Source organism: Salvelinus fontinalis, chromosome 5 (genome assembly GCF_029448725.1).
Source record: "Salvelinus fontinalis isolate EN_2023a chromosome 5, ASM2944872v1, whole genome shotgun sequence".
Classification (NCBI taxonomy): Eukaryota; Metazoa; Chordata; class Actinopteri; order Salmoniformes; family Salmonidae; genus Salvelinus; species Salvelinus fontinalis.
The window spans coordinates 13,046,446-13,072,540 of NC_074669.1; the positions used below are offsets into that span (position 1 = coordinate 13,046,446).

General features: G+C 45.6%; 1 protein-coding gene across 3 annotated transcripts; it reads right to left on the reverse strand.

Annotated features, from left to right (window-relative positions):
• LOC129855143 (mesoderm induction early response protein 2-like) lies at window positions 1-25,876 on the reverse strand. Of its 3 annotated transcripts, none has more exons than XM_055922503.1 (12): window positions 25,647-25,876; window positions 23,554-23,720; window positions 17,262-17,387; window positions 12,119-12,236; window positions 11,617-11,723; window positions 11,430-11,499; window positions 11,151-11,302; window positions 9,320-9,401; window positions 5,590-5,711; window positions 5,255-5,385; window positions 4,599-4,696; window positions 1-2,031 (listed from the first exon to the last, which is right to left on the reverse strand). In XM_055922503.1, the coding sequence occupies exons 2-12, from the start codon at window positions 23,710-23,712 to the stop codon at window positions 1,553-1,555; spliced, it is 1,644 nt and encodes a 547-aa protein (XP_055778478.1). In that variant the 5' UTR covers window positions 23,713-23,720; window positions 25,647-25,876; the 3' UTR covers window positions 1-1,552. The 3 variants fall into 3 exon arrangements, with proteins under 3 accessions (XP_055778478.1, XP_055778481.1, XP_055778477.1); XM_055922506.1 differs by lacking the exon at window positions 25,647-25,876 and adding an exon at window positions 24,830-25,640; XM_055922502.1 differs by lacking the exon at window positions 25,647-25,876 and adding an exon at window positions 24,075-25,640 and having other exon boundaries at window positions 5,590-5,684.
• Window positions 25,877-26,095: the final 219 nt, after the last annotated feature.

Sequence of the window (26,095 nt, forward strand, 5' to 3'; positions counted from 1 at the left end):
TTTCATTGTCAACATGTGTATTTTTAATAGGTTTTGTTTTTTACAAAATATAATAATTATAATTACAAACCAACATAAACAGAAGAAGTACGATATAAATGCCCCGATAGTCAACATCCAGAACCTCCTGTAAACGGTTGAAGAAAACACAGATCTAGAACAGCTTAGGTCAGAGCAGGGAGTAGAGGATGACCCAACCTATAAAAATAAATAAAGATATGGAGTTTTCCTGCTGCCAGGGCAGAGAGCACAAGGGACGTATTCTCTCCGGGCCCACCTGAGCAGGGGTTGTGAAGCAGGCAGGCTCTTCAGACTATGTGACAGCCGAGATCCTCTAGTGGCAGGATACTGTAGAGCATCACTGAAACCTGGGGACTGTATAGCTAACTATATATCACATTCTCCATCTGCAACATTCTTAATATTGCATCCTTCTGAACACACACGTTTTGGGTTGATGTCCTTCAATGCCATTGGGCTTTGTCAATGACTGTTACCCCCAAGGTTGCATGTGTGATTCAGCGTAATATCCAACACTTAATCACACAACAGGAGTTGAGATACATAGAAGAAGCCAGAGGCTACAAAACCTGAGTAACTGTGTATTCAGTGACTTAGCTACAGTAACATTTACAATAATGCGCAAAACACAGGCTAACGTGCCTACCATGGTTGTCAGGCAATTGTGAGAGTTTGGTTCTGTACAAGACCTTTCAAATGTCAACATAAACTAGAAAGAACACAAAAGTACTCCCATCGCAAACTCTGGTTTCTTATTGCAAACCTTCCAAGACATTTCTGAACAAGGAACAAGAAAATAAAAACATTGTGACAATCTCAAAAGCATTGTTTCATGGTATTCTTAAACAGATCTTTCCTTTTAAACAGACTGTATACAAAACCTTCCGTTTCAGTTGTGGATGTTCAAGAGAGGTGGAACCACAGTGAACCAGGGAGGCTGATCCTACCTAAGAGGTCCACAGTCAGAGTGGTGAAGAGTCATACAAGTGCAGAATGAACACTGCTCATAGAAACAGCCTTATCAGATCTAATAGAGGGAGAACATCTCTTGTGGACATACTGCTATAATATGGCATCCAGGTCATGCATGTCTGTCTGCTGCTCATTGTTCCCAGTAAATGTTGGGAAATCAGTGAGGGATGTTACATCTGTCTCTAGTTCTGCTCTGGAAGAGGAGGCCACTGCAAAGAACATCAGGATAATTGCTTTGGCCTTGGAGCTATCATCAAGCCCACCCGCTTTTCCAGTACCAACATTACCTAAGAATTCTCTAAGAACTGGGAAAATCCCTGTAGAACGACAGGCTTTCCAGAACAGACAGGTAGGTAAGCCATTGTGCTTATGTGCAGTGGGAGCCCCCCTAGTAAACACTATGATACAGGTATGCCCATCTCCCCGTAAAAACATAGTTTCTCTCCTGGGGAGTTTCACACCAACACATGAGTAAGCTCTGGTCCAAGTTTACTTCAACAGGCAATAATTAGAAGTACAGACAATGTTCTCCAGAGTAAAGACACCCTTCTTCCTCCCCTTACTGTGTGAGAGAGCGGGGGTGCTGGACGGGAGGGGGGCACAGGGCTGAGGGACACAGGTAACTGCTGATGGCCCCAAAGTCAGAAGTGACGGAAACTGAGGGGGCAATGGCGGGTGAGGTCTGGGGGATGGAGGGCATGGAGAAGTCTACCTGCAACCCTTGGGAGTCCCCATCCTCTGGCCCCATGGACAGGCCATCTGGAAGGAAAGGCCCCAGCTGCAGCTGGTAGAAACCAGAACCCAGGAGAGGAGGCTCTGCTGGGGGGCACGGGGAGCTGCAGCAGGGCAGTGAGGAGAGGTGGAGCTGGGCAGGGGGCGAGGTGGGACAGTGGCCCGGGCTGGAACAGTTCAGAGAGGGCTCCTGCTGCAGGTCCTCCAGAGGGGGGAGTGGAGAGAAGTGGCTGAACAACTGCTCCCTCAGTGGGCTGGGGCAAGGAGCGCCACACAGCTCCAACACCTCCATCCCCATCTCAGCATCTAGACAAACAGAGAAGAATTACTAGAGAGACTCGAACAAGCAATGGTATACCTCAATGGTAACAATATGTGGCACTAACAGGTTTCCATCCAACCATTTCATGCTGATTAATTACCTGACGCATTAAAAAAAAACTCTTGGCCAGCCTGATGGAAACAGCACATTTGCTGTGTAAAATTTCCCAATGTCGACAAAACAAAATACGCTAGACAAGGGTGGATAATATGTTTGTCTGTGAAATAGATTATGCGACAATTGCGGTGGAAATGCATTTATGCGCAAATGTTACGTTGTACTACCATCACAACGTGGAAAATCAGTTAATAGGGAGATTAAATAAATTATGAACTTCATTAAAAAAAATCCTCAACCATCTAGACACAATACCACATAATGACAAAGTAAAAACATGTTTTTAGAAATTTTTGCATATTTCTTGAAAATGAAATACACTACATGACCAAATGTACAGCGTATTTTCTTTTGTCGACATAAGGAAATTCGACCGACAATTTTTCTGTTTCCATGAGGCCTGTCTTGATTATTTTTGCAACAGGTAATTCATTAGCATTAAAGGGTTGGATGGAAACCTGGTTAAAATTACAATTACATTTTAGTCATTTAGCAGACGCTCTTATCCAGAGCAACTTACAGTAGTGAGTGCACACATTTTCATAGTTTCTTCATACTGGTCCCCCATGGGAATTGAACCCACAACCTGCTCTATCAACTGAGCTACAAGGGACAATCAGCTCTTTACAAAATGTAATGGTTTCAGACTCAAAGTACAATATAACAAAGCTGGTGAACATGGTAAGATGGTAAGCACTTCAAGGTAAAGTCTACACTTGTTGTATTTGGCGCATGTGACAAAAAACTTTTTATTTGATCGGTTAAAGAATTAGAATTAATAAAATTATTTAAATAAAATATTAATAAAATATTTTAGGTTAAATTATTGTGAGGAAGCCAAAACAAAACTTAAAAATCTAACCCTCCAATGAGACTTTTCATGACTTTTAACTATGTTTTGGTAGATTTCCTGCAACTTCCTGGCCTAAGAAGCATAATGCCTGTATTTGGTATTTAACCAGGCAAGTCTGTTAAGAATGGACTTGTTATTTCTTATTTATTTACAATGACAGTCTACCCCAGCCAAACCCGGATGACACTGGGCTAACTGTGCGCCGCCCTATGGGACTCGCAATCATGGCCGGATGTGATGCAGCCTGGATTTGAACCAGGGACTGCAGTGACGCATCTTGCACTGAGATGCAGTGCCTTAAACCGCTGCGCCACTTAAACCGCTGCGCCTGCTCTAGTTCTGACCTCATGAATACCTGACCTCATGAAACTTGTTTGGCTTCATATTTTCAATCAGCAAAAACAGCAACAGCAGAAATTGGATGAGCATGAGGATGTTTTGAAGGCACTGTAAGTGAGTGGTTTCTGTGATACTGTATATTTTTCTCTCTCACCCTTACAGGAAATAGACAACATTTTGTGTGAACTGGTTGAATCTGACTGCCTATTAAACACTGTGCACCCAAGACTCCAGTGGGGTTAGTATGTGCTAGGTAGGTCAGGCACAGTTTGAGTCTTTACCTGGTGGCTCGGCCTGGTCAACCTTCACCTGGTGGCCCTGCCTGGTTAGTCTTTACCTGGTGGCCCTGCCTGGTTAGAGTCTTTACCTGGTGGCCCTGCCTGGTTAGAGTCTTTACCTGGTGGCCCTGCCTGGTTAGATTCTTTACCTGGTGGCCCCATCTGGTAAGAGTTTTTACCTAGTGGCCCCATCTGGTTAGATTCTTTACCTTGTAGCCCTGCCTGGTTAGAGTGGCCTGTGTGCAGTGAGCTCAGGGCTTTAAGAGAAAGCGGGGTGTTCGTCTGCGACGTGGACGGCCCTCCTCCTCTGGAACGCCAGGCCAACAAAGGTAGAAACACCACAGGCAAACACACAAACCAATGGGAAAACACAGATGCACACCGGTGGGATAAAACATGACATCAAAATGCTTCAAATCATATTTCATGAATACAACACATCAAATTGAGGCAAACAATGTAATCAAGACAAATAATAATAAGACAGAGTGGGGTGGATATGAAATGGTGAGAGGGTGGATATGAAATGGTGAGAGGGTGGATATGAAATGGTGAGAGGGTGGATATGAAATGGTGAGAGGGTGGATATGAAATGGTGAGAGGGTGGATGGCATGTATGACTATTATGGATCCAGCCAACTCTTATGACCTCAGTCTTAAAACAAGCTGTAGTGTTTGTGGCGTGTTGGTTTCATTTTACAAACATGTTTAAAAAAAAAAAATTGTTCTATTTTTCTCTCTATTATCATCACTGCATTGTTGGGAAAGAGCTCTCAAGGTAAGAACTTCACTGTACTGTACACCTTTTGTATCCTGTGCACATGGCGAATAAACTCTGAAACTTGAATGCTCTGGGGCAGGGATCAAGGCCAGGGCTGTGGTATAGGACTGGGGCTAGAGAAGGAGCTAAGGCTAAGGGCAGGGTCCAGGGCTGGGGCTATGGGGTAACCAGGGAAGGGGTTACCTTGCTTGTCCAGGTCTATGACTGGTGGATGTGAGGGGGGCTGAATCTGGGAGCACCCCTCCATCTCCCCAACCTCTCCATCCTGCTCTCCATCCTCCCTGGAAAACACGAAACAGAAGGAAACGGCTTGTGAAGGAAAAACCGTTCCAACTACACCTGAACTTGTCCAAGAAGAAAACTAAATTCCATTCTCAGATTCAAACCATTTTGTTATTGTTATGAGTACTGAACACGACCCAGAACTCCCAGCATGATATCAGCTAAACATATCAAACCTCTCTAGTCTGAAAACAATGACAATGGGGATGTTATATTGAGATACGCTACTTCTGCTTGTCTACATCTGTTATTTATTCCGATCAAGATGATCCTATTACATTCCCATCACTGTACAGTGCGTCTACACCTGGTATTAAAATGTGTCCGCTGTGTCTGGATTTCCTTTTCCTGTGCTCTATTTAAATAAGCTATTATTCTGGGAATGATGCCAGGCTAAGTAGACAATCATGACAACAACAACTTGATGGTAGTGTCATAGTAGTGCCTGCAATTCTAAACTTTACTCAACTTGATGGTAGTATTTGCCAACTCAGCTGGCATTGAAATGGGGCTTGACTCTCAGGTCTAGACATGGTCATATCTGCAGTGCTACTCACATGCTCCCTGACTGCAGACTGTACTTCTTGCGGCCCAGCTTAGTGGTCTGCTGGGTGAAGTACTCGTGGCGATCAGACTTCTTCCACATGTAGTAATACTCCACACACTCACCCACCGAACGCGTGCGTACCTGACATATAAACACAGTGTGGTTTACTGTTTGCTATGGTATGAATCAGTGAATTTCTTGTCTGATCAATGGAGACAAGCAGGTTTGCACAGGCACGCCTCAGGCTATGCCAGTCTTGGCCATTACTTAAAAAAAGAGAATTCCAATTTTGTAGAAAATCAGCTTCGCCCCAAACCTGACGTTGGTAGTTTCTGTGCTGCTCACCTTATTGGCCTGAATGAGGTGGAAGTTCTTCCCATGAACTCGATAGCCATGTTCAAAGTTTCGACATTCCTCCTCGCTCCAAGCACACAGCTCCTCTGCACAGAAGACAACAGCAGTTGTCTCTGAATAGAATTAAATGAATTGTTTTGGAGTCATATTACAGGAGCTAACCACGTCAAGATGATTACTATTAATCCATTCACCATTCACCCGTAGACCACCGCAATGGGGCGGCGCACAACTGGCCCCGCGTCGTCCGGGTTTGGCCGGGGTAGGCCGTCATTGTAACTGACATGTCTAGTTAAATAAAGGTTAAATAAAAATAAAAAAATCGAATAAACTCCTCTGACTGCTTGATTTCCATTATCTAGCTACACTAAATTACCAAAAGTATATGAACACCTGCTCGTCGAACATCTCATTCCAAAATCATGGGCATTAACATAGAGTTGGTCCCCCCTTTGCTGCTATAACAGCCTCCACTCTTCTGGGAAGGCTTTGCACTAGATGTTAGAACATTGCTTCCATTCAGCCACAAGAGCATTAGTGAGGTTGGGCACTGATGCTGGGCGATGAGGCCTGGCTTACAGTCGGCGTTCCAATTCATTACAAAAGTGTTCGATTGGGTTGAGGTCAGGATACTGTGAAGGCCAGTCAAGTCCTTCCACACCGATCTTGACAAACCATTTCTGTATGGACCTCACTTTGTGCACAGGGGGATTGTCATGCTGAAACAGGAAAGGGCCTTCCCCAAACTGTTACCACAAAGTTGGAAGCACAGAAGCATCTAGAATGTCATTGTATGCTGTAGCATTAAGTTTTCCCTTCACTGGAACTAAGGGGCCTAGCCCGAACCATGAAAAATGAAAAACAGCCCCAGACCATTATTCCTCCTCCACCAAACTTTACAATTGGCACTATGCATTGGGGCTGTTTGTGTTTCCACCGCTCCAGAGTCCAATGACGGCGAGCTTTACACCACTCCAGCCGACGCTGGGCATTGCACATGGTGATCTTAGGCTTGTGTGCAGCTGCTCGGCCATGGAAACCCATTTCATTTCATGCTTACAGAGGTAGTTTGGAACTCGGTAGTGTGTTGCAACCGAGGACAAATAATTTTTACGCGGTAGGCTCTTTAGCACTCTGCGGTCCCGTTCTGTGCGCATGTGTGGCATACCACTTCGCCGCTGAGCCGTTGTTGCTCCTGGACATTTCCACTTCACAAAAACAGCACTTACAGTTGACCGCGGCAGCTCTAGCAGGGCAGAAATTTGAGGAACTGACTTGTTGGAAAGGTGGCATCCTATGACAGTGGCACGTTGAAAGTGACTGAGGTCTTCAGTGAGGACATTCTACGGCTAATGTTTGTCTATGGATATTGCATGGCTGTGTGCTCGATTTTATACACCTGTCAGCAACGGGTGTGGCTGAAATAGCCAAATCCACTAATTTGAATGGGTGTCCACATACTTTTGCATATATAGTGTATATTATAATACCGCAAGCCAATGAATCAAACCCGCATTAAGCCTAAAACATAGGCAACAAACGTAAGTTGGTAGATTTGTCAGCCTACACTGGAGAGGGCACAATAGGCTACATTTTAACCTACACTCTAGAGCTCTGCTACCCGACCCCCGACATTACACATTGGGTTAAAGGCCAGGTAGGGGCTGTTTTTTCATCGATAACTAGGGTATGGGCAGGGCTCGCATATCACTAAATTGATCACTAACATTTTGAAGCTGAGACATTTACTTGTGCTCTGCTACGCAGTACAGTCATATCAGACTAAGATCATAACATGGTGTCAGAAGTGCTTCAACCTCGTCAAATATAAAACAGGAGACATTATTTAACAGAAAATAATAAATGTTCCTTAAGTTGTCTGAGTTTAGAGTGACGAAAAGTGGGTAACTGCAAACTGCTCTCTCATGACTCTTCATTGAGCAGAGCAGCCCAGGCTGAGCCATTGCTATGGATACTCACAGACTCAGAGAGCCATGAGCAGAGCGATCTGCGTGCAGGGAGCGTGTGACAGACAGAGAAGAGCAGCTAATGGATTTACTAACAGGCTCGGACTTACAATGAATGCCCAAGCAGGGCTTTACTACACTCCCAGCTTGGATGTGTGCGGCAGAAATGCAGGATCAAAAACTATTTGTAGCGTTAGTCAAGATGACAGTAGGGCTAGGACAATACTAGTATCGCAATAACGAAGCAGAACTAACTATTTGGTCCTTTAAAAACCTGCTGTATGTAAAATATTATGTGCTATAAATTGGAATATAAATTCATGTGATTCTGGATGACAACATAATGATGTTTGTTTCCAACATTAGGGCTGTTTTCCTAAAGAAGTTACACCCGCTTCGTGTTTTGATTTCTTGCCATGACACTAACGAGTATCGCGATACTGGTGTTGTCCCAGCACTAGATGACAGATTCAAAAAGGTTTTCAGAGTAGAACTGCTGATATGAATACGATTACAAGCCCTGGGATTTAGCTGAAATATTTGACCTAGGCCAATATATAAGTGTATTTTTAAGGTGTTGGTAACATGGGATCGTGGTGGGTCTATCAAATAATTGAATTTCTAAGGGAAAGCAAAGATTAAGCTCCAAAGAAACCAAAGAAATTCCACGGTCCTACACAAAATGTTTATTTTTAATGCTCTGAAATTTAGAATACTAGCATCATTCAGAGACTAAACAGCTGTAGAGAATTAACACACAGGGGTGGTTATTGACTTTTAGAAACTGGGTAGTTTGAGCCCTAGATGCTGATTGGCTGACAGCCGTGGTATATCAGACCGTATACCACGGGTATGACAAAACATTTATTTGTACTGCTCTAATTACGTTGGTAACCAGTTGATAACAGCAATAAGGCACCTCTGGGGTTTGTGATATATGGCCAATAAACCACGGCTAAGGGCTGTATCCAGGCACTCCACGTTGTGCCGTGCATAAGAACAGCTTTAGCCGTGGTACATTGGTTATATACCACACCCACTCAGGCCTTATTGCTTAAGAAGACTACAGGGATGGTGGTTGCTTTAATGTCTGTCCTCAAATATGAAATTCCAATGAATAATTAGATGCCGGCCTCACGCGGTCTAAGGCACTGCATCACGGTGCTTGAGCTGTCACTACAGACCTGGGTTCGATCCCAGGCGGTCACAACCGGCCGTGACCGGGAGTCCCATAGGGAGGCGCACAATTGGCCCAGCGTCGTCCGGGTTAGGGGAGGGTTTACTTGGCTCATCGCGCTCTAGTGACTCCTTGTGGCGGGCCGGGCGCCTGCAGGCTGACTTCGGTCGTCAATTGAACAGTGTTTCCTCCGACACATTGGTGCAGCTGGCTTCCGGGTTAAGCGGGCGGGTGTTAAGAAGCGCTGTTTGGTGGGCAATGTTATCGGAGGCCGCATGAATCGACCTTTGCCTCTCCCGAGCCCATTGAGTGTGCGGCAATGAGACAAGGTCGTGATTGGATCGCAATTCTATATCACGAAATTGGGGAAAAAGGGAAAAATACCAAAAATATAGAAATTTGAATAATAATTTGGTGCCGTTAATGAGTCATTTATATGAGCTAATAGACTCTTGAAAGATTAGTCCAAATGAGGACTATAAGAGATCCTAATTAAATCAAAAAGAGTTGTTGTCACGAGTAAGATGACATATTACCTACTATATAGCAGTAATAAATGTGTCGTGGACGGTCTTACCGCTGAATACTTTCACATTAAAGCGCATTCGTCTCAGTGCCTCCTCTGCATTAAAGCTGCATTTCACCAGCTCATACAGAGCCTGAGAGACGGAAAGAAAGAGAAAAGAAAGCAAACAGTTGTGACAGAAGTCTGTGACCTCAAATAGAGTATGAACTGTGCAGAAATCACTCGACATGCAAACAAAGTTAATAGATTTACATATGACGATCCAGCCCTACTAAGTCCCACTCTGTTTGTGCTTTACGACACAGTTTCAAGTTTAATCAATCGTATGTACAAGATACATATGGTATACACCATCCAACTAAATGATTACTTGCAGGTTCCTCCTCGACAATGCAACAATAAGAAATACAGTTGAAGTCGGAAGTTTACATACACTTAGGATGGAGTCATTAAAACTCCTTTTTCAACCACTCCACAAATGTTTTGTTAATAAACTATAGTTTTGGCAAGTCGGTTAGGACATCTACTTTGTGCATGAAACAAGTAATTTTCCCAACAATTGTTTACAGACAGATTACTTCATTTGTAATTCACTGTATCACAATTCCAGTGGGTCAGAAGTTTACATACACTATGTTGACTGTGCCTTTAAACAGCTTGGAAAATTCCAGAAAATTATGCCATGGCTTTAGAAGCTTCTGATAGGCTAATTGACATCATTTGAGTCAATTGGAGGTGTACCTGTATTTCAAGGCCTACCTTCAAACTTAGTGCCTCTTTGCTTAACATCATGGAAAAATCCAAAGAAATCAGCCAAGACCTCACAAAAAAATTGCAGACCTCCACAAGTCTGGTTCATCCTTGGGAGCAATTTCCAAACGCCTGAAGGTACCACATTCATCTTTACAAACAATAGTACGCAAGTATAAACACCATGGGACCACGCGGCCGTCATACCGCTCAGGAAGGAGACGCGTTCTGTCTCCTAGAGATGAACGTACTTTGGTGTGAAAAGTGCAAATCAATCCCAGAACAACAGCAAAGAATCTTGTGAAGATGCTGGAGGAAAAAGTATCTATATCCACAATAAAACGAGTCCTATCTCGACATAACCTGAAAGGCCGCTCAGCAAGGAAGAAGCCACTGCTCCAAAACCGCCATAAAAAAAGCCAGACTACGGTTTGCAACTGCACATGGGGACAAAGATCGTACTTTTTGGAGAAATGTCCTCTGGTCTGATGAAACAAAAATAGAACTGTTTGGCCATAATGACCATCGTTATGTTTGGAGGAAAAAGGGGGAGGCTTGCAAACCGAAGAAAACCATTCCAACCGGGTGGGTCTTCCAAATGGACAATGACAATGACCCCAAATGGACAATGACCCCAAGCATACTTCCAAAGTTGTGGCAAGGACTACAATGTCAATGAATTGGAGTGGCCACCCCAAAGCCTTGACCTCAATCCTATAGAACATTTGTGGGCAGAACTGAAAAAGTGTGTGCGAGCAAGGGGCCTACAAACCTGACTCAGTTACACCAGCTCTGTCAGGAGGAATGGGCCAAAATTCACCCAACTTATTGTGGGAGGCTTGTGGAAGGCTACCCAAACCGTTTGACCCAAGTTAAACAATTGAAAGGCAATGCTACCAAATACTAATTGAGTGTATGTAATCTTCTGACCCACTGCGAATGTGATGAAAGAAATAAAAGCTAAAATAAATCATTCTCTCTACTATTATTCTGACATTTCACATTCTAAAATAAAGTGGTGATCCTAACTGACCTAAGACAGGGATTATTTTTGGATGTAAACTTCCGACTTCAACTGTAATAAAAGATAAGAATACGAACATAAAGTAAATGACCCAACCCACTACATTACTTGTTCATTGTCTTTGATTATGTCCCCGTTGATGAGGGTGTCTACAGCCCCGTCCTGGCCTCCCCGTCTCTGGGCACTTAGCAGGAACTCCTTTACAGCCTGGCCTGGCAACATGTCTGGGGTCCACAGGAGCTGGTCCTCATTATCATAGACTGGGAACAGGAGATGGAGAGATAGTGATAGAGACACAGGTATAAGGATGTGTGTGAGACTGAGGCAAAGTGTCAACACACTAATCCAAAATGTACACTGATTCTGAAAGGGTCAATTGGGGGTTACCTCTCTCCTGGTATGAGTATGGGCTGAGAAGAGGGATTTTGGCTTGGTACATTGAGCCCACCATGATGTCCTGGAAAAATAACAACCACAGTGTCAGTCAAGGCACTACAGAAAACAGGTTGTTATATTTCCCTAAATAGTAATTGCAGAATATTTGAGCTCTGTTCAGTAGGCCCCAGTGTCTCACCTTGCGTTCATCATTGGATGGAATGGAGGTGTTGTCGTCATCATCATCTGAGACATCTTCTGAGGAGCTGCCGAAGGTGCCTTTGTCTCCATCTGCCATGGAATGGGCTGGCACATGGGAACATTTATTACATCAATATGTAGCATTCTCATAACACCACCAGTTAACAACTTCAAGGTACAACAAATTAGTTTTGGCATAAAGGGGCCCTCAGGCCATTAAAAAAATATATTGATGTGATATGATAAGAAGGGGATTCTCCTGAGTGGTGAGCTGGGTGGGTGGGAAGTGGTAGCTGTGCTCCAAAAGTAGAAGTGTGTCATACCCATTATATAAAGGTAACTGCCAAAATAAAGGAAACACTTGAGTAAATGAGGGATACAAAGTATATTGAAAGCAGGTGCTTTCAATACAGGTGCTTTTCATTTTTGCCATTGAAAAAGATATTGCAATACTGGTATCGTCACAGCCCTAATACTCTATATGACATTATTGGTCATACCTCTTAGGTGGCGGCGGAAGAGGAGGTCAGAGGAATGGGAGGTGACAGAGAGAGTGAGGTCATCAGCTGATGACTCCTCTTCATCCTCTCCTGAGAACAGATCTTTAGCAATCTGGTCCTGGAAGAATGGAACAGTCCATTACTGTCTCAATGGAATAGTTCACTACCTTCTCTAAGCATCACACTCTTTAATGGAATTTATGATACATAAACATGATTTAGTATTTTTCATGTTTTCTGAGTGTTTGTAGACTAGACAGGGCATCAAGAGCCCATCTTAACTCAATTCCTTAAGGGCCAAATCATAATTACTCATACAAAAATCAATAGACATCATGTCAATGCCTGAACAAGTATCCTATAATGCTCTTGAATGCAGAACTGCATAGCACCTCGACAATCACAGTGTACTCTATGCTGGTTTTCCTTCTTGCCTTTTAACTAGTGATTGATTTCTGCTTGGAAAACCAGGTGGGTGCACCAATAACCAATTATACCACATCCGTGCATCGAGGACATCATCCCCACAGTGACCGTGCGTACATATCCAAACCAGAAGCCATGGATTCCAGGCAAAATCCCGCTACGCCCTACGACGAACCATCAAACAGGCAAAGCTTCAATACATGACTAAGATCGAATCCTCCTACAACAGCTCTAATGCTTGTCGGATATGGCAGGGCTAGCAAACTATCACGGATTACAAATGGAAACCCAGCCACGAACCGTCCAGTGACGCGAGCCTACCAGAATAGCTAAATGAACCATGCATGAGAGCACTGACTGTGTGATCATGCTCTCCATAGCCGATGTGAGTAAGACCTTTAAACAGGTTAACATTCACAAGGCCGGGGCCTCCCGGGTGGCGCAGTGGTCTAGGGCACTGCATCGCAGTGCTAACTGCGCCACCAGAGTCTCTGGGTTCGCGCCCAGGCTCTGTCGCAGCCGGCCGCGACCGGGAGGTCCGTGGGGCGACGCACAATTGGCATAGCGTCGTCCGGGGTAGGGAGGGTTTGGCCGGTAGGGATATCCTTGTCTCATCGCGCTCCAGCGACTCCTGTGGCGGGCCGGGCGCAGTGCGCGCCAACCAAGGGGGCCAGGTACACGGTGTTTCCTCCGACACATTGGTGCGGCTGGCTTCCGGGTTGGAGGCGCGCTGTGTTAAGAAGCAGTACGGCTGGTTGGGTTGTGCTTCGGAGGACGCATGGCTTTCGACCTTCGTCTCTCCCGAGCCCGTACGGGAGTTGTAGCGATGAGACAAGGTAGTAATTACTAGCGATTGGATACAACGAAAAGGCCGCAGAGCAAGAATGATTACCAGGACGCATACTCAGAGCATGCACTGACCAGCTGGCAAGTGTCTTCACTGACATTTTTAACCTCTCCCTGACCCAGTCCGTAATATCTACATGTTTCAAGCAAACAACCATAGTCCATGTGCCCAAAAACGCCAAGGTAACCTGCCTAAATGACTATCGCCCCGTAGCACTTACATCTGTAGCCATGACATGCTTTGAAAGGCTGGTCATGGTACATTGACTTCAATATAAAAACTAGGAGGCACTTGGTTCTCACCCCCTTCCATAGACTTACACAGTAAATTATGACAACTTCCGGAGGACTTCCTCCAACCTATCAGAGCTCTTGCAGCAATGAACTGACATGTTGTCCACCCAATCAAAGGATCAGAGAATGAATCTAGTACTGAAAGCATTAGCTACAGCTGGCTAGCACTGCAGTGCATAACATGAAGAGGTGAGTAGTTGACTCAAAGCGAGAGAAAGACAATAGTTGAACAGTTTTCAACAAATACATTTCTTAAAAAATGAAGGAGAAGCAAGAGAAAGAGAGAGAGAGAGAGAGAGAGAGAGAGAGAGAGAGAGAGAGAGAGAGAGAGAGAGAGAGAGAGAGAGAGAGAGAGAGAGAGAGAGAGAGAGAGAGAGAGAGAGGGAGAGAGCGTGTGTCATTTTTCTTCACTTTCAGTTTCACTTACTTAGCTAGCAAATGCAGCTGGCTAGTTTAGCTACTCAAACACCTGGCTCAAACAGAGGGATGCTATGTTAGCTAGCTGGCTATGACTATCCAACACAACACTGGAACTCCTCCAAGTCAAGGTAAGCTTTTGGTTTTATTAATTTATTGCCACTGGGGCCCGCTGGTGTAACTGCTTACTGACTATACACTGTAACATTACTGCATGATTAGCTAATATGAGGACAACAATGTAGATGGTTTGGCTTGGAAAGTTTTTTTTTAGCCTTGTAAAGTTTTTTTTAGCCTGGTCACATACAGCTGATGTGTTGTTCATTGAAGTCCACAAACGAAGGGAAAAGGTGAGAGGAGGGGAGTGCATAGAGGCGAGAAGGAATAACAATGCTATGAACGTGAACTGTGTTTATGCGTGATCAGGGGTGTATTCATTCCACCGATTCTGTTGAAAAACGTTTCTTAAACGGAAGCAATCGAAACAGGGATAAAAAATAATTTGTTCAATTGAAACTCTCGTTTGCAACTGTTGGACTAATGAATACAACCTAGATAAGCTAGATGCAGGCAAGAGTGTGCAAGGCAGTATTGAAAGTCACTGTCTGTCAATGTGTCACTGTCTGTCATCTCAAATTTCTCTCTGGACCTGTGTGCACCTACATTGTAAACTTTCATTCATAGGCTAGGTTGTAGCAACCTCATGATGGGTATAGGGAGAATTTAAGGATCATGTAGTAGCCTAAACCTATCAATGCTACATTGAGCTGGGTGAATGGAATATGAATGACAGTCATCCAACATATTGTAATAGAAATAAGGCCATGCTCATGAAAATAAATCTTCCTCCCTCATCATAAATGGCACTGACCGCCACTGCTGTCTATATAAGGTCCCACAGCCATGAAGTCGAAGGAATTGTCCATAGAGCTCAGAGACAGGATTGTGTCGAGGCACAGATCTGGGGAAGGGTGACAAAACATTTCTGCAGCATTGAAGGTCCCCAAGAACACAGTGGCCTCCATTATTCATAAATGGAAGAAGTTTGGAACCGCCAAGACTCTTCCTAGAGCTGGCCGACCGGCCAAACTGAGCAATCAGGGGAGAAGGGCCTTGGTTAGGGAGGTGACCAGGAAACCGATGGTCACTCTGACAGAGCTCCAGCTCTGTGGAGATGAAAGAACCTTCCAGGACAACCATCTCTGCAGCACTCCACCTGTAACGGTCCTGACCAGTTTTATGTTGTTTTTGTATGTGTAATTGGTCAGGGCGTTAGTTTTGGGTGGGCAGTCTATGTTATCTGTTTCTATGTTGGTTTTGGGTTGCCTGGTATGGCTCTTGATTAGAGGCAGGTGGTTTGCGTTTTCCTCTAATTAAGAGTCATATTTAGGTAGGGCGTTCTCACTGTTTGTTTGTGGGTGATTGTCTCCTGTGTCGTTGCATGTATTTACCATACAGGACTGTTTGGCTGTTCGTTTTCGTTTCGATGTCGTCTGTTTCCTGTTCGTGAGTTTACGTTTCAGTTATGTAAGTTTATGTTCAGGTTTCGTTCTACGTCGTTTCTTATTTTGTAAGTTTGTTAAAGTGTTTGTTTTCGTGTTGCCATCATCATCGTTTTTTTGAAATAAAAGATGGCTTATTTCCCTCAAGCTGCATTTTGGTCTGAAGATCCTTCTCTCCTCTCCTCGTCCGAGGATGAGGAGAGAGACAGCCGTTACACCACCAATCAGGCCGTGATGGTATTTCGGCCAGACGGAAGCCACTCCTCAGTAAAAGGCACATGACAGCCCGCTTGGACTTTTGGCAAAAATTACCTAAAGGACTCCCACACCATGAGAAACAAGATTCTCTGGTCTGATGAAACCAAGATTGAACTTTATGGCCTGAATGCCAATCGTCACGTCTGGAGGAAACCTGGCACCATCTCTACGGTGAAGCATGGTGGTTGCAGCATCATTCTGTGTGGATGTTTTTCGGCGGGCTGGGAGACTAGTCAGGATCAAGCGAAAGATGAACAGAGCAAAGTACAGACAGATCCTTGATGAAAATCTGCTCCAGAGCGCTCAGGACCTCAGACTGGCTCGAAGGTTCACCTAACAGGACAACTACTCTAAGCACACAGCCAAGACAAAGCAGGAGTGGCTTCGGGACAAGTCTCTGAATGTCCTTGAATGGCCCAGCCTGAGGCCAGACTTGAACCTGATCGAACATCTATGGAGAGACTAGAAAATAGCTGTCTAGTGACACTCCCCATCCAACCTGGCAGAGCTTGAGAGGATCAGCAGAGAAGAGTGGGAGAAAATCCCCAAATACAAGTGTGCCAAGCTTGTAGCGTCATACCTAAGAAGACTCAAGGCAGAAATCGCTGACAAAGGTGCTTCAACAAAGTACTAAGTAAAGGGTCTGAATACTTATGTAAATGTTATATTTCTATTGTTTTTTTTAATTTTTATACATTTGCAAAAAACTGTTTTTGCTCTGTCATTAAGATTGATAAGAGGGGAAAAAACTATTGAATCAATTTTAGAATAAGGCTGAAACAACAAAATGTGGAAAAAGTCAAGGGGATCCTGAATACTTCTCAATGCACTGTATATGCAATGACTCTCTTGCACAGGCTTGATGTACACTCACTGGACTCTAACCACACACCCACACATACTACACTGACACTCCAACACACACACACACACGGACAAAGACACAGGCATATTAACACCACACACACATGCTGCTGCTACTCTATTTATTTTCTATATATAGTCACTTTACACCTACCTACATGAACATATTACCCCAATTACCTCGACCAACCCGTACATTGACTTGGTACCGGGCCACTTGCATATATCCTCGTTATTATGCTACTATTTTTCCTTTAGTTTATTTTACTTTTTTTTACTTTTTAAAAAACTCTGCATTGTTGACTAAGGTCGTACGTAAGCTTTCGGAGCATTTGACAAATAAAATTAGATTTGATTTACTAACAAATTAATCAATTAAGTACTACGAAGAAACAAAACAAAAACAAAAATCAGCCAGACTGGAACTGGAGGGCCTGAGTTGTTCACCCCTTCTGCAATGCTTTCCTGGCTGTGTTTACAGTTTTATCTGTGGATTACTCCAGTCTCAGGTATGTCTAGTTATACCCAGGTCTCACCTTGTCCAGTGTCATGTCAGGCAGACTGGCTGCTAGCTCGTTGGGCTCCCTGTCCTGCTGCAGGAGGGGATCAGACACCTCATACCCACACAGAGATAGCAGGTCCTCCAGGGGAATCTCACTGCCCTATAGAGAGAGACAGGGAGAGAGAGAGAAAGCGAGAGAGTGAGATAAGGGTAAATTTGGCAATTAAGTATTGGATAGAAGGGGCCACATTAGAATAGATTTTTTCCATCGCGGGCCAGAATCATATTACAGGATTATACATCATGTGTATGACTGTGTTGACAGATATATCAACTGTAAATCACGTCCAGATATGCTACTTATTTTACTTTTTTTACATGCACACAAATAAACCACATCCATCTTCTCCTTTTGGTAGAAATTTTCATTATTAAACATGCAATGAACTTCACGGAGGGAAAAGTACACTGTGCATTCAGCACCACGGACAGAACTCTTGTTAACGGGTATGCACAAAAACTCAAGAAAGAGAGAGAGCTCAACATTACATTTAAACTACTCAATCAGTGTGAGACGTAGCCTCCCGAGTGGCGCAATGGTCTAAGGCACTGCATCACAGTGCTAGCTGTGCCACTAGAGAACCTGGTTCGAGTCCAGGCTCTGTCACAGCCACCACAACCGGGAGACCCATAGGGAGGCGCACAATTGGCCCAGCGTCTTCCGGATTAGGGGAGGGTTTGGCCGGGAGGGATGTCCTTGTCCCACCCATAGTGGGCCGGGCGCATGCACGCTGACACAGTCGCCAGGTGTACAGTGTTTCCTCCGACACATTGGTGTGGCTGGCTTCTGGGTTAAGCAGGCATTGTGTCAAGAAGCAGTGCTTCGGAGGATGCATGGCTCTCGACCTTCACCTCTCACAAGTTGCAGCGATGAGACAAGACTGTAACTGAGCAGTGAAGTGTCACGTTCCTGACCTGTTTTTGTATGTGTTTAGTTGGTCAGGGCATTCTATGTTATGTGTTTCTATGTTGGGTTAAATGTGTTGCCTGATATGGTTCTCAATTAGAGGCAGGTGTTTGACGTTTCCTCTGATTGAGAACCATATTAAGGTAGGCTGTTCTCACTGTTTGTTTGTGGGTGATTGTACCTGTGTCTGTGTCCTGTGTCTGTGTCCGACTTAGACAACCGTTACAGAATCACCCACCAACCAAGGACCAAGCGGCGGAATAGAAAGCAACAGCGCACGAAGGATTCATAGACATGGGAGGAGATATTGGACGGTAAAGGTCCATGGACACAGCCAGGAGAATATCGCCGCCCCAAAGAAGAGCTGGAGGCAGCTAAAGCTGAGAGGCGGCGATATGAGGAGGCAGCACCGAAACGAGGCTGGAAGCCCGCGAGTCAAACCCAAAAATTTATTGGGGGGGGGGGCTCTCGGGGAGTGTAGTTGGGTCAGTCAGGAGACTTGAGCCAACTCCTCCTGATCACCGTAAGGAGCCGGTGAGGGCGGTATTGGAGGTGAGCGAGGTAGAGACTGTGAAGGATTTAATGGGGAAATTGGAGGAGAGAGTAATGAGGGATTTGCTGGTTTGGTGCATGAGGCACGGCATCCGCCCAACGGAGCGTGTCGGGGATTTGATGCCACCTGAGTCAGCTCTCCATACTCGTCCTGAGGTGCGGGCTAGCCGTCTGGTGAAGACCGTGCCAACCTCACGCACCAGGCCTCCTGTGCGCCTCCCTAGCCCTGCACGTCCTGTGCCAGCTCAGCGCACCAGCTCTCCTGTGGCAGCCCCATGCACCAGCTCTCTGGTGCCGGCGCCACGTACCAGGTCTCCAGTTCCAGCACCCCGCACTCGCCTTGAGGTGCGTGCCCTCAGCCCAGTGCCACCAGTGCTTACACCACGCACCAGGCTTCCTGTGCGTCTCCAGAGCCCTGTTCTTCCTCCACGCACTCTCCCTGTGGTGCGTGTCTCCAGCCCGGTACCACCAGTTCCGGCACCACGCACCAAGCCTCCTGTGCGTCTCCAGAGCCCTGTACGCACTGTTCCTTCTCCCCGCACTCGCCCTGAGGTGCGTGCCCTCAGTCCGGTACCACCAGTTCCGGCACCACGCACCAGGCCTATAGTGCGCTTTGAGAAACCAGTGTGCCCTGTTCCTGCTCCCCGTACTAGCCTTAAGGTGCGTGTCTCCAGTCCGTTACCACCAGTTACGGCACCACGCACCAGGCCTACTGTGCGCCTCAGCAGGTCAGAGTCGGCCGTCTGCCCAACGCCGCCTGCACTGCTCGTCTGCTCAACGCCGCCTGCACTGCTCATCTGCCCAGCGCCGTCTGAGCTGCCTGCACTGCTCGTCTGCCCAGCACCGTCTGAGCTGCCTGCCTGCCCAGCGCCATCTGAGCCATCCGTCTGCCCAGCGCCATCTGAGCCATCCGTCTGCCCAGCGCCGTCTGAGCCATCCGTCTGCCCAGCGCCGTCTGAGTCATCCGTCTGCCCAGCGCCATCTGAGCCATCCGTCTGCCCAGCGCCGTCTGAGCCATCCGTCTGCCCAGCGCCGTCTGAGCCATCCGTCTGCCCAGCGCCATCTGAGCCATCCGTCTGCCCAGTGCCATCTGAGCCATCCGTCTGCACAGCGCCAGCAGAGCCATCCATCTGCCATGAGCCTTCAGAGCCGCCCATCTGTCCCGAGCCATTAGAGCCGTCCGTCAGTCAGGAGCTGCCAGAGCCGCCAGCCAGTCAGGAGCTGCCAGAGCCGCCAGCCAGTCAGGAGCTGCCAGAGCCGCCAGCCAGTCAGGAGCTGCCAGAGCCGCCAGCCAGTCAGGAGCTGCCAGAGCCGCCAGCCAGTCAGAAGCTGCCAGAGCCGCCAGCCAGTCAGGAGCTGCCAGAGCCGCCAGCCAGTCAGGAGCTGCCAGAGCCGCCAGCCAGTCAGGAGCTACCAGAGCCGCCTTCCAGTCATGAGCTGCCCGCCAGTCATGAGCTGCCCTCCAGTCATGAGCTGCCCTCCAGTCATGAGCTGCCCTCCAGTCATGAGCTGCCCTTCAGTCATGAGCTTCCCTTCAGTCATGAGCTTCCCTTCAGTCATGAGCTGCCCTCCAGTCATGAGCTGCCCTTCAGTCATGAGCTGCCCTTCAGTCATGAGCTGCCCTCCAGTCATGAGCTGCCCTCCAGTCATGAGCTGCCCTCCAGTCATGAGCTGCCCTCCAGTCATGAGCTGCCTTCCAGTCATGAGCTGCCCTCCAGTCATGAGCTGCCCTTCAGTCATGAGCTGCATCTAGTCCGGAGCAACCTCTCTGTCCGGAGCGGTCCTTCAGTCCGGAGTTGCCCCTCTGTCCTGAGCTACCCTTCTGTCCTGAGCTAGCTCTCTGTCCTGAGCTACCTCTCTGTCCTGAGCTACCTCTCTGTCCTGAGCTACCCCTCTGTCCTGAGCTACCCCTCTGTCCTGAGCTACCCCCCTGTCCTGAGCTACCTCTCTGTCCTGAGTTGTCTATATTTAGGAGGGGCCTTGGTGAAGGTTCCTGGACCATGGTCGGGGGCGAGGGTCGCCACTCAAGGGACGCTAAGGAGGGGGACAAAGACAATGGTGGAGTGGTGTCCTCGTCCTGCGCCGGGGCCGCCACCGCGGACAGATGCCCACCCAGACCCTCCCCTTGAGTTTTAGGGGTGCGCCCGGAGTTCGCACCTTGCGGGGGGGTTCTGTCACGTTCCTGACCTGTTTTCTGTTGTTTTTGTATGTGTTTAGTTGGTCAGGGCATGAGTTGGGGTGGGCATTCTATGTTATGTGTTTCTATGTTGGGTTAAATGTGTTGCCTGATATGGTTCTCAATTAGAGGCAGGTGTTTGACGTTTCCTCTGATTGAGAACCATATTAAGGTAGGCTGTTCTCACTGTTTGTTTGTGGGTGATTGTTCCTGTGTCTGTGTCCGTTGCACCACACGGGACTGTTTCATGTTTTCATTCGTTTGGTTAGTCTTTCCTGTTCGTGCGTTCTTCGTTATATGTAGTTCTCATGTTCAGGTCAGTCTACGTCGTTTGTTTGTTATTTTTGTAATTATCAAGTGTAGTTCGTGTCAGTGTTCGTCTTGTCAAATAAATTCAGTATGTCTACATTCAACGCTCCTCGTCTGAGGAGGAGAACGACTTAGACAGCCGTTATATGAAGTCAGGTATAGTTTCTGATGTTGCTATGTGCAGGATAGCCGCACTGCTTCTTGACACAATGTCTAGTCAATGCCCATCAGACTTAACACTGATTGTTTAATTATATATTTTTTACCCCTTTTTCTCCCTAATTGATAGGTACAGTCTTGTCTCATCCATTCTTCATCTTGCAGTTGAGGGAAATCCACATTTACCTTGTCTTTCAACTTGTCTTTTCATATTCTCTGCGATGTCCACAACACGCCGTGTCACTGTTTGTCTTAACACGGAAACATTTTAAACAGTTCTTTCTTGTCGGGGCAAAGTATTGCTGCAGTCAATTAAACATTCTTTAATGAATTCGCCCTCAGCGAATGGCTTGCTATTTTTAGAAATTTTGTGGGACTATTTTTTTTAAACAATATATATATATTTCACCTTTATTTAACCAGGTAGGCCAGTTGAGAACAAGTTCTCATTTACAACTGTGAACTAGCCAAGATAAAGCAAAGCAGTGTGACAAAAACAACACAGAGTTACAAATGGGATAAACAGTCAATAACACAATAGAAAAAATCTATATACAGTGTGTGCAAATGAGGTAAGATTAGGGAGGTAAGGCAATAAATAGGCCGTAGTGGCGAAGTAATTACAATTTAGCAATTAAACACTGGAGTGACGGATGTGCAGAAGATGAATGTGCAAGTAGAGATACTAGGGCGCAAAGGAGCAACAAAAAAAATAACAATATGGGGATGAGGTAGTTGGATGGGCTATTTACAGATGGGCTATGTACAGGTGCAATGATCTGCGAGCTGATCTGACATTTGATGCTTAAAGTTAGTGAGGGAGATATGAGTCTCCAGCTTCAGTGATTTTTGCAATTCGTTCCAGTCATTGGCAGCAGAGAACTGTAAGGAAAGGCAGCCAAAGGAGGAATTGGCTTTGGGGGTGACCAGTGAAAAATACCTGCTGGAGCGTGTGCTACGGGTGGGTGCTGCTATGGTGACCAGTGAGCTGAGATAAGGCGGGGCTTTACCTAGCAAAGACTTATAGATGACCTGGAGCCAGTGGGTTTGGCGACGAATATGAAGCGAGGGCCAGCCAACGAGAGGATACAGGTCGCAGTGGTGGGTAGTATATGGGGCTTTGGTGACAAAACAGATGGCACTGTGATAGACTGCATCCAATTTGCTGAGTAGAGTGTTGGAGGCTATTTTGTAAATTACATCGCCGAAGTCAAGGATCGGTAGGATAGTCAGACTTACGAGGGTATGTTTGGCAGCATGAGTGAAGGATGCTTTGTTATGAAATAGGAAGACGATTGTAGATTTCATTTTGGATTGGAAATGCTTAATGTGAGTCTGGAAGGAGAGTTTACAGTCTAGCCAGACACCTAGGTATTTGTATACAGTACAAAGCTAGCTCTCGCAATTCTGTCGTATGCTGAATGCAGTTTTGTGAAAAGTCCTTGCTGCTTTTGCAACTGTGAAAGCAACTCTTTCGATGCACTTGCCGTCTGCTCAGAAGACATATTCCTATATTTCTCTACATGCTTTGTCTGGAAGTGTCAGGAGAAGTTGTAGTCTTTCAAGACAGCGATGCTCTCTTTGCACACTAAGCACACAGCTTTCCCTGATACCTCAATAAATACATATTTAAATGTCCACTCTTGCTGGAACACCCTACATTCATTGTCTACTTTCCTTTTTTTTATCTTTGAAAAACTCATTTTTGCTCAATTTCTAGGTAGCTACTATTTGTAACTGTGACATGTCTGTCAACCTGTCAGTCACTGTCTGTCCTCGTGCAGTTGTTATTTATACGTGCCTTAAAAATAAATGTCCCACAAGCGGTGTGAGTTAAATAATTACACAAAGGCGATTATTCATTGGGCTTTTAATTTGAATAACAAATTTTTAAAAATTAACTTTACTATCGCAAATTCTTCATGTGATCTGAGCATGATTCCGCGGGCTGTATTGAATCAGGTCGCGGGCCGGCCTTTGCCCTGCATTATTTCATCACATTATGGAATATTTGACAATCTATTACATATAATAATATTATTCACTCCTGGTCTAGAGGGATGCAGTGAGGTCAGGCTTTTGTCCCAGCCCAGCACTAAAGTTGTGGTTGCCTACTGCTGCCCCTAATGGGTCAACACACCACACCAGAGGAGGTGTACTCACATTTTGGGGACGTGCTGCCATCTTCATTGGGCGGCCCTGTGACTGTGAGGCCCCCAGGCTCTTCTGCAGCTCCACTAGGGCCCTGGACTCCTCCTCTGGCCCCTCATAGCCCTGCCTCAGGATCTCCACTAGGCTGCGTCTGTGATCTCCAGAGCCCATCAAACTAGCTAAAACACACACACACACACAAAGGGTTACCATCACGGAGGACTAGTAGGTGCTTGATCCCTGTTCATTACATTATATACTGAACAACAATATAAACGCAACATGCAACAATTTCAAAGATTCTAATTAGTTACAGTAAATATAAGGAAATCAGTCATTTGAAATAAATAAATAATGCCCTAATCTATGGATTTCACATGACTGGGCAGGGGCGCAGCCATGGGTGGAGAGCATAGGCCCACCCACTTGGGAGCCAGGTCGACCCACTCGGGAGCCAGGCCCAGCTAATAAAGATGAGTTTTTCCCTACAAAAGGGCTTTATTACAGACAGAAATTCTCCTCAACACCCCTACCCCTCCCCCTCGGACGATCCTGCAGGTGAAGAAGCGAGATGTGGAGGTCCTGGGCTGGCGTGGTTACACATGGTCTGCGGTTGTGAGGCTGGTTGGATGTACTATCAAATTCTCTAAAACGACATTGGATGCGGCTTATGGTTGAGAAATTAACATTAAATTCTCTGGCAAAAGCTCTGGTGAAAATTCCTGCAGTCAGCATGCCAATTGCACGCTCCCTCAAGAATTGAGACATCTGTGACATTGTGTTGTGTGACAAAACTGTGTAATGATCATGCTGTTTAATCAGCTGCTTGATATGCCACACCTATCAGGTGGATGGATTATCTTGACTAAGGATAAAATGCTCACTAACGGTGATGTAAACAAATTTGTGCACAAACAGTCAATTGTCAACTCAACATGGCTTTTATTTAGTCAGGATCATTATGAGATTATAATAAAACATAAGGCCTGTCATACATGCTTAAGACAAGCCCTACAATGCATTATAGCAGTATAATTAAGCAATAAGGCCCGAGGGGGTGTGGCATATGGCCAATATACCACAGCTAAGGGCTGTTCATATGCACGAGTGCCTGGATACAGCCCTTAGCCGTGGTATATTGTCCATATATCACAAAACCCTGAGGTGCCTTATTGCTATTATAAAATGGTTACCAACGTTATTAGAACAGTAAAAATAAATGTTTTGTCATACCCGTGGTATACGGTCTGATATACAATGGCTTTCAGGCAATACATTATAGGCTTACCTGCTGTTGTGTAAAGTGTTCCAAGTCTTTTTACTTGTTCTGTAATTCAAAGTCGCCTTACAACCACTCATGAATTAATGAATGGTTGAAGTTACTCCAACAGTGGAAACTAATGGTATTAGAAAAACTGAATTAGACTTTTTGTCAAAATAGAATAGAGTTGACCTATGAACCAACAGTCAAGAGTTAGTTTTCACCTCAAGCAAATACAGCTATGGTCTACTTAAAACTCTTTTGGGCGAATACTCTCACAAACAACACATTAGTGACAGGTACGTTTATGGCCATTATAACTTCGAAAAGCTTGGTCCACTCCACTTCAGGACGCAATGACCAGGGCGCTTTCCTGTAACTTGGTGCTGAACGTTCCTTCCTCTGACTCACAAATGGCACGCGAGAGAAGGAAATAGTTCTGGCTATTGCGTTTCCACCCGAAAAGACACCGACAGAGTATCTGAAATAATTCAGACTTCTCTCAAAGTTTGCAGTCCAAATGCATTACTAACGGAGCACACCTGGACCACTTCTTCAGCACCACTGTCGAGGTGGTCTCCGATTGTGTTCTATAGCGCACTATCCGGCAAATTGGGAATGGCTCTTTAATGCGAAGAACGCGGAGAGGCGAGCCTGGGACAAAATGCCCCCATTTTACTTCCTTAATTATCAACACATATTACATTCACAACCTTCTGTAACCCGTTGATACGATTGTAAACATCGATAGCTACCGTCTTGGACGACAGAGGCTCTCAAACTCAGAGCTGTTCCAGAATCATTTAGTCCTCACATTCCTACCCAAGCCCTTTTGCTCACTTACCTCCGCCATTCCGTTTCTGCGCAGGCTGAGGAATGCCCGGATGTTGTAGAGCTATGGCTCTATTCTACAGTATGTACAGCCTACAGACCTAGTTTACTGCCGCAACGTTTCAGCAGCAATGACAGTAAACTACATGACAAATTCTGAAATGAGAGAGTACGCCGTGTACTATTCACGTCTGCTATTTGTACAGGCTTTCATAAACTTGCCATCCCTCTTGCTCTTTGTGAAAATAACTAACAAAGGACAATGATTGAAGTTCAGATGTTTGTAAAGTTGCCCTTTGAACTTAATATCACATGTTTGTTCACCTATGACCCTGAATAGTTATTGTAGCCAATCTGATTGTCATGGTCTAGGGGAGAGTGGGGTAAATGTTGCTGTTTTTTAAAATTACATTCAGCATCACTATGTCAAGGGAAATATAGTATTATTTCTAACAAATCTAT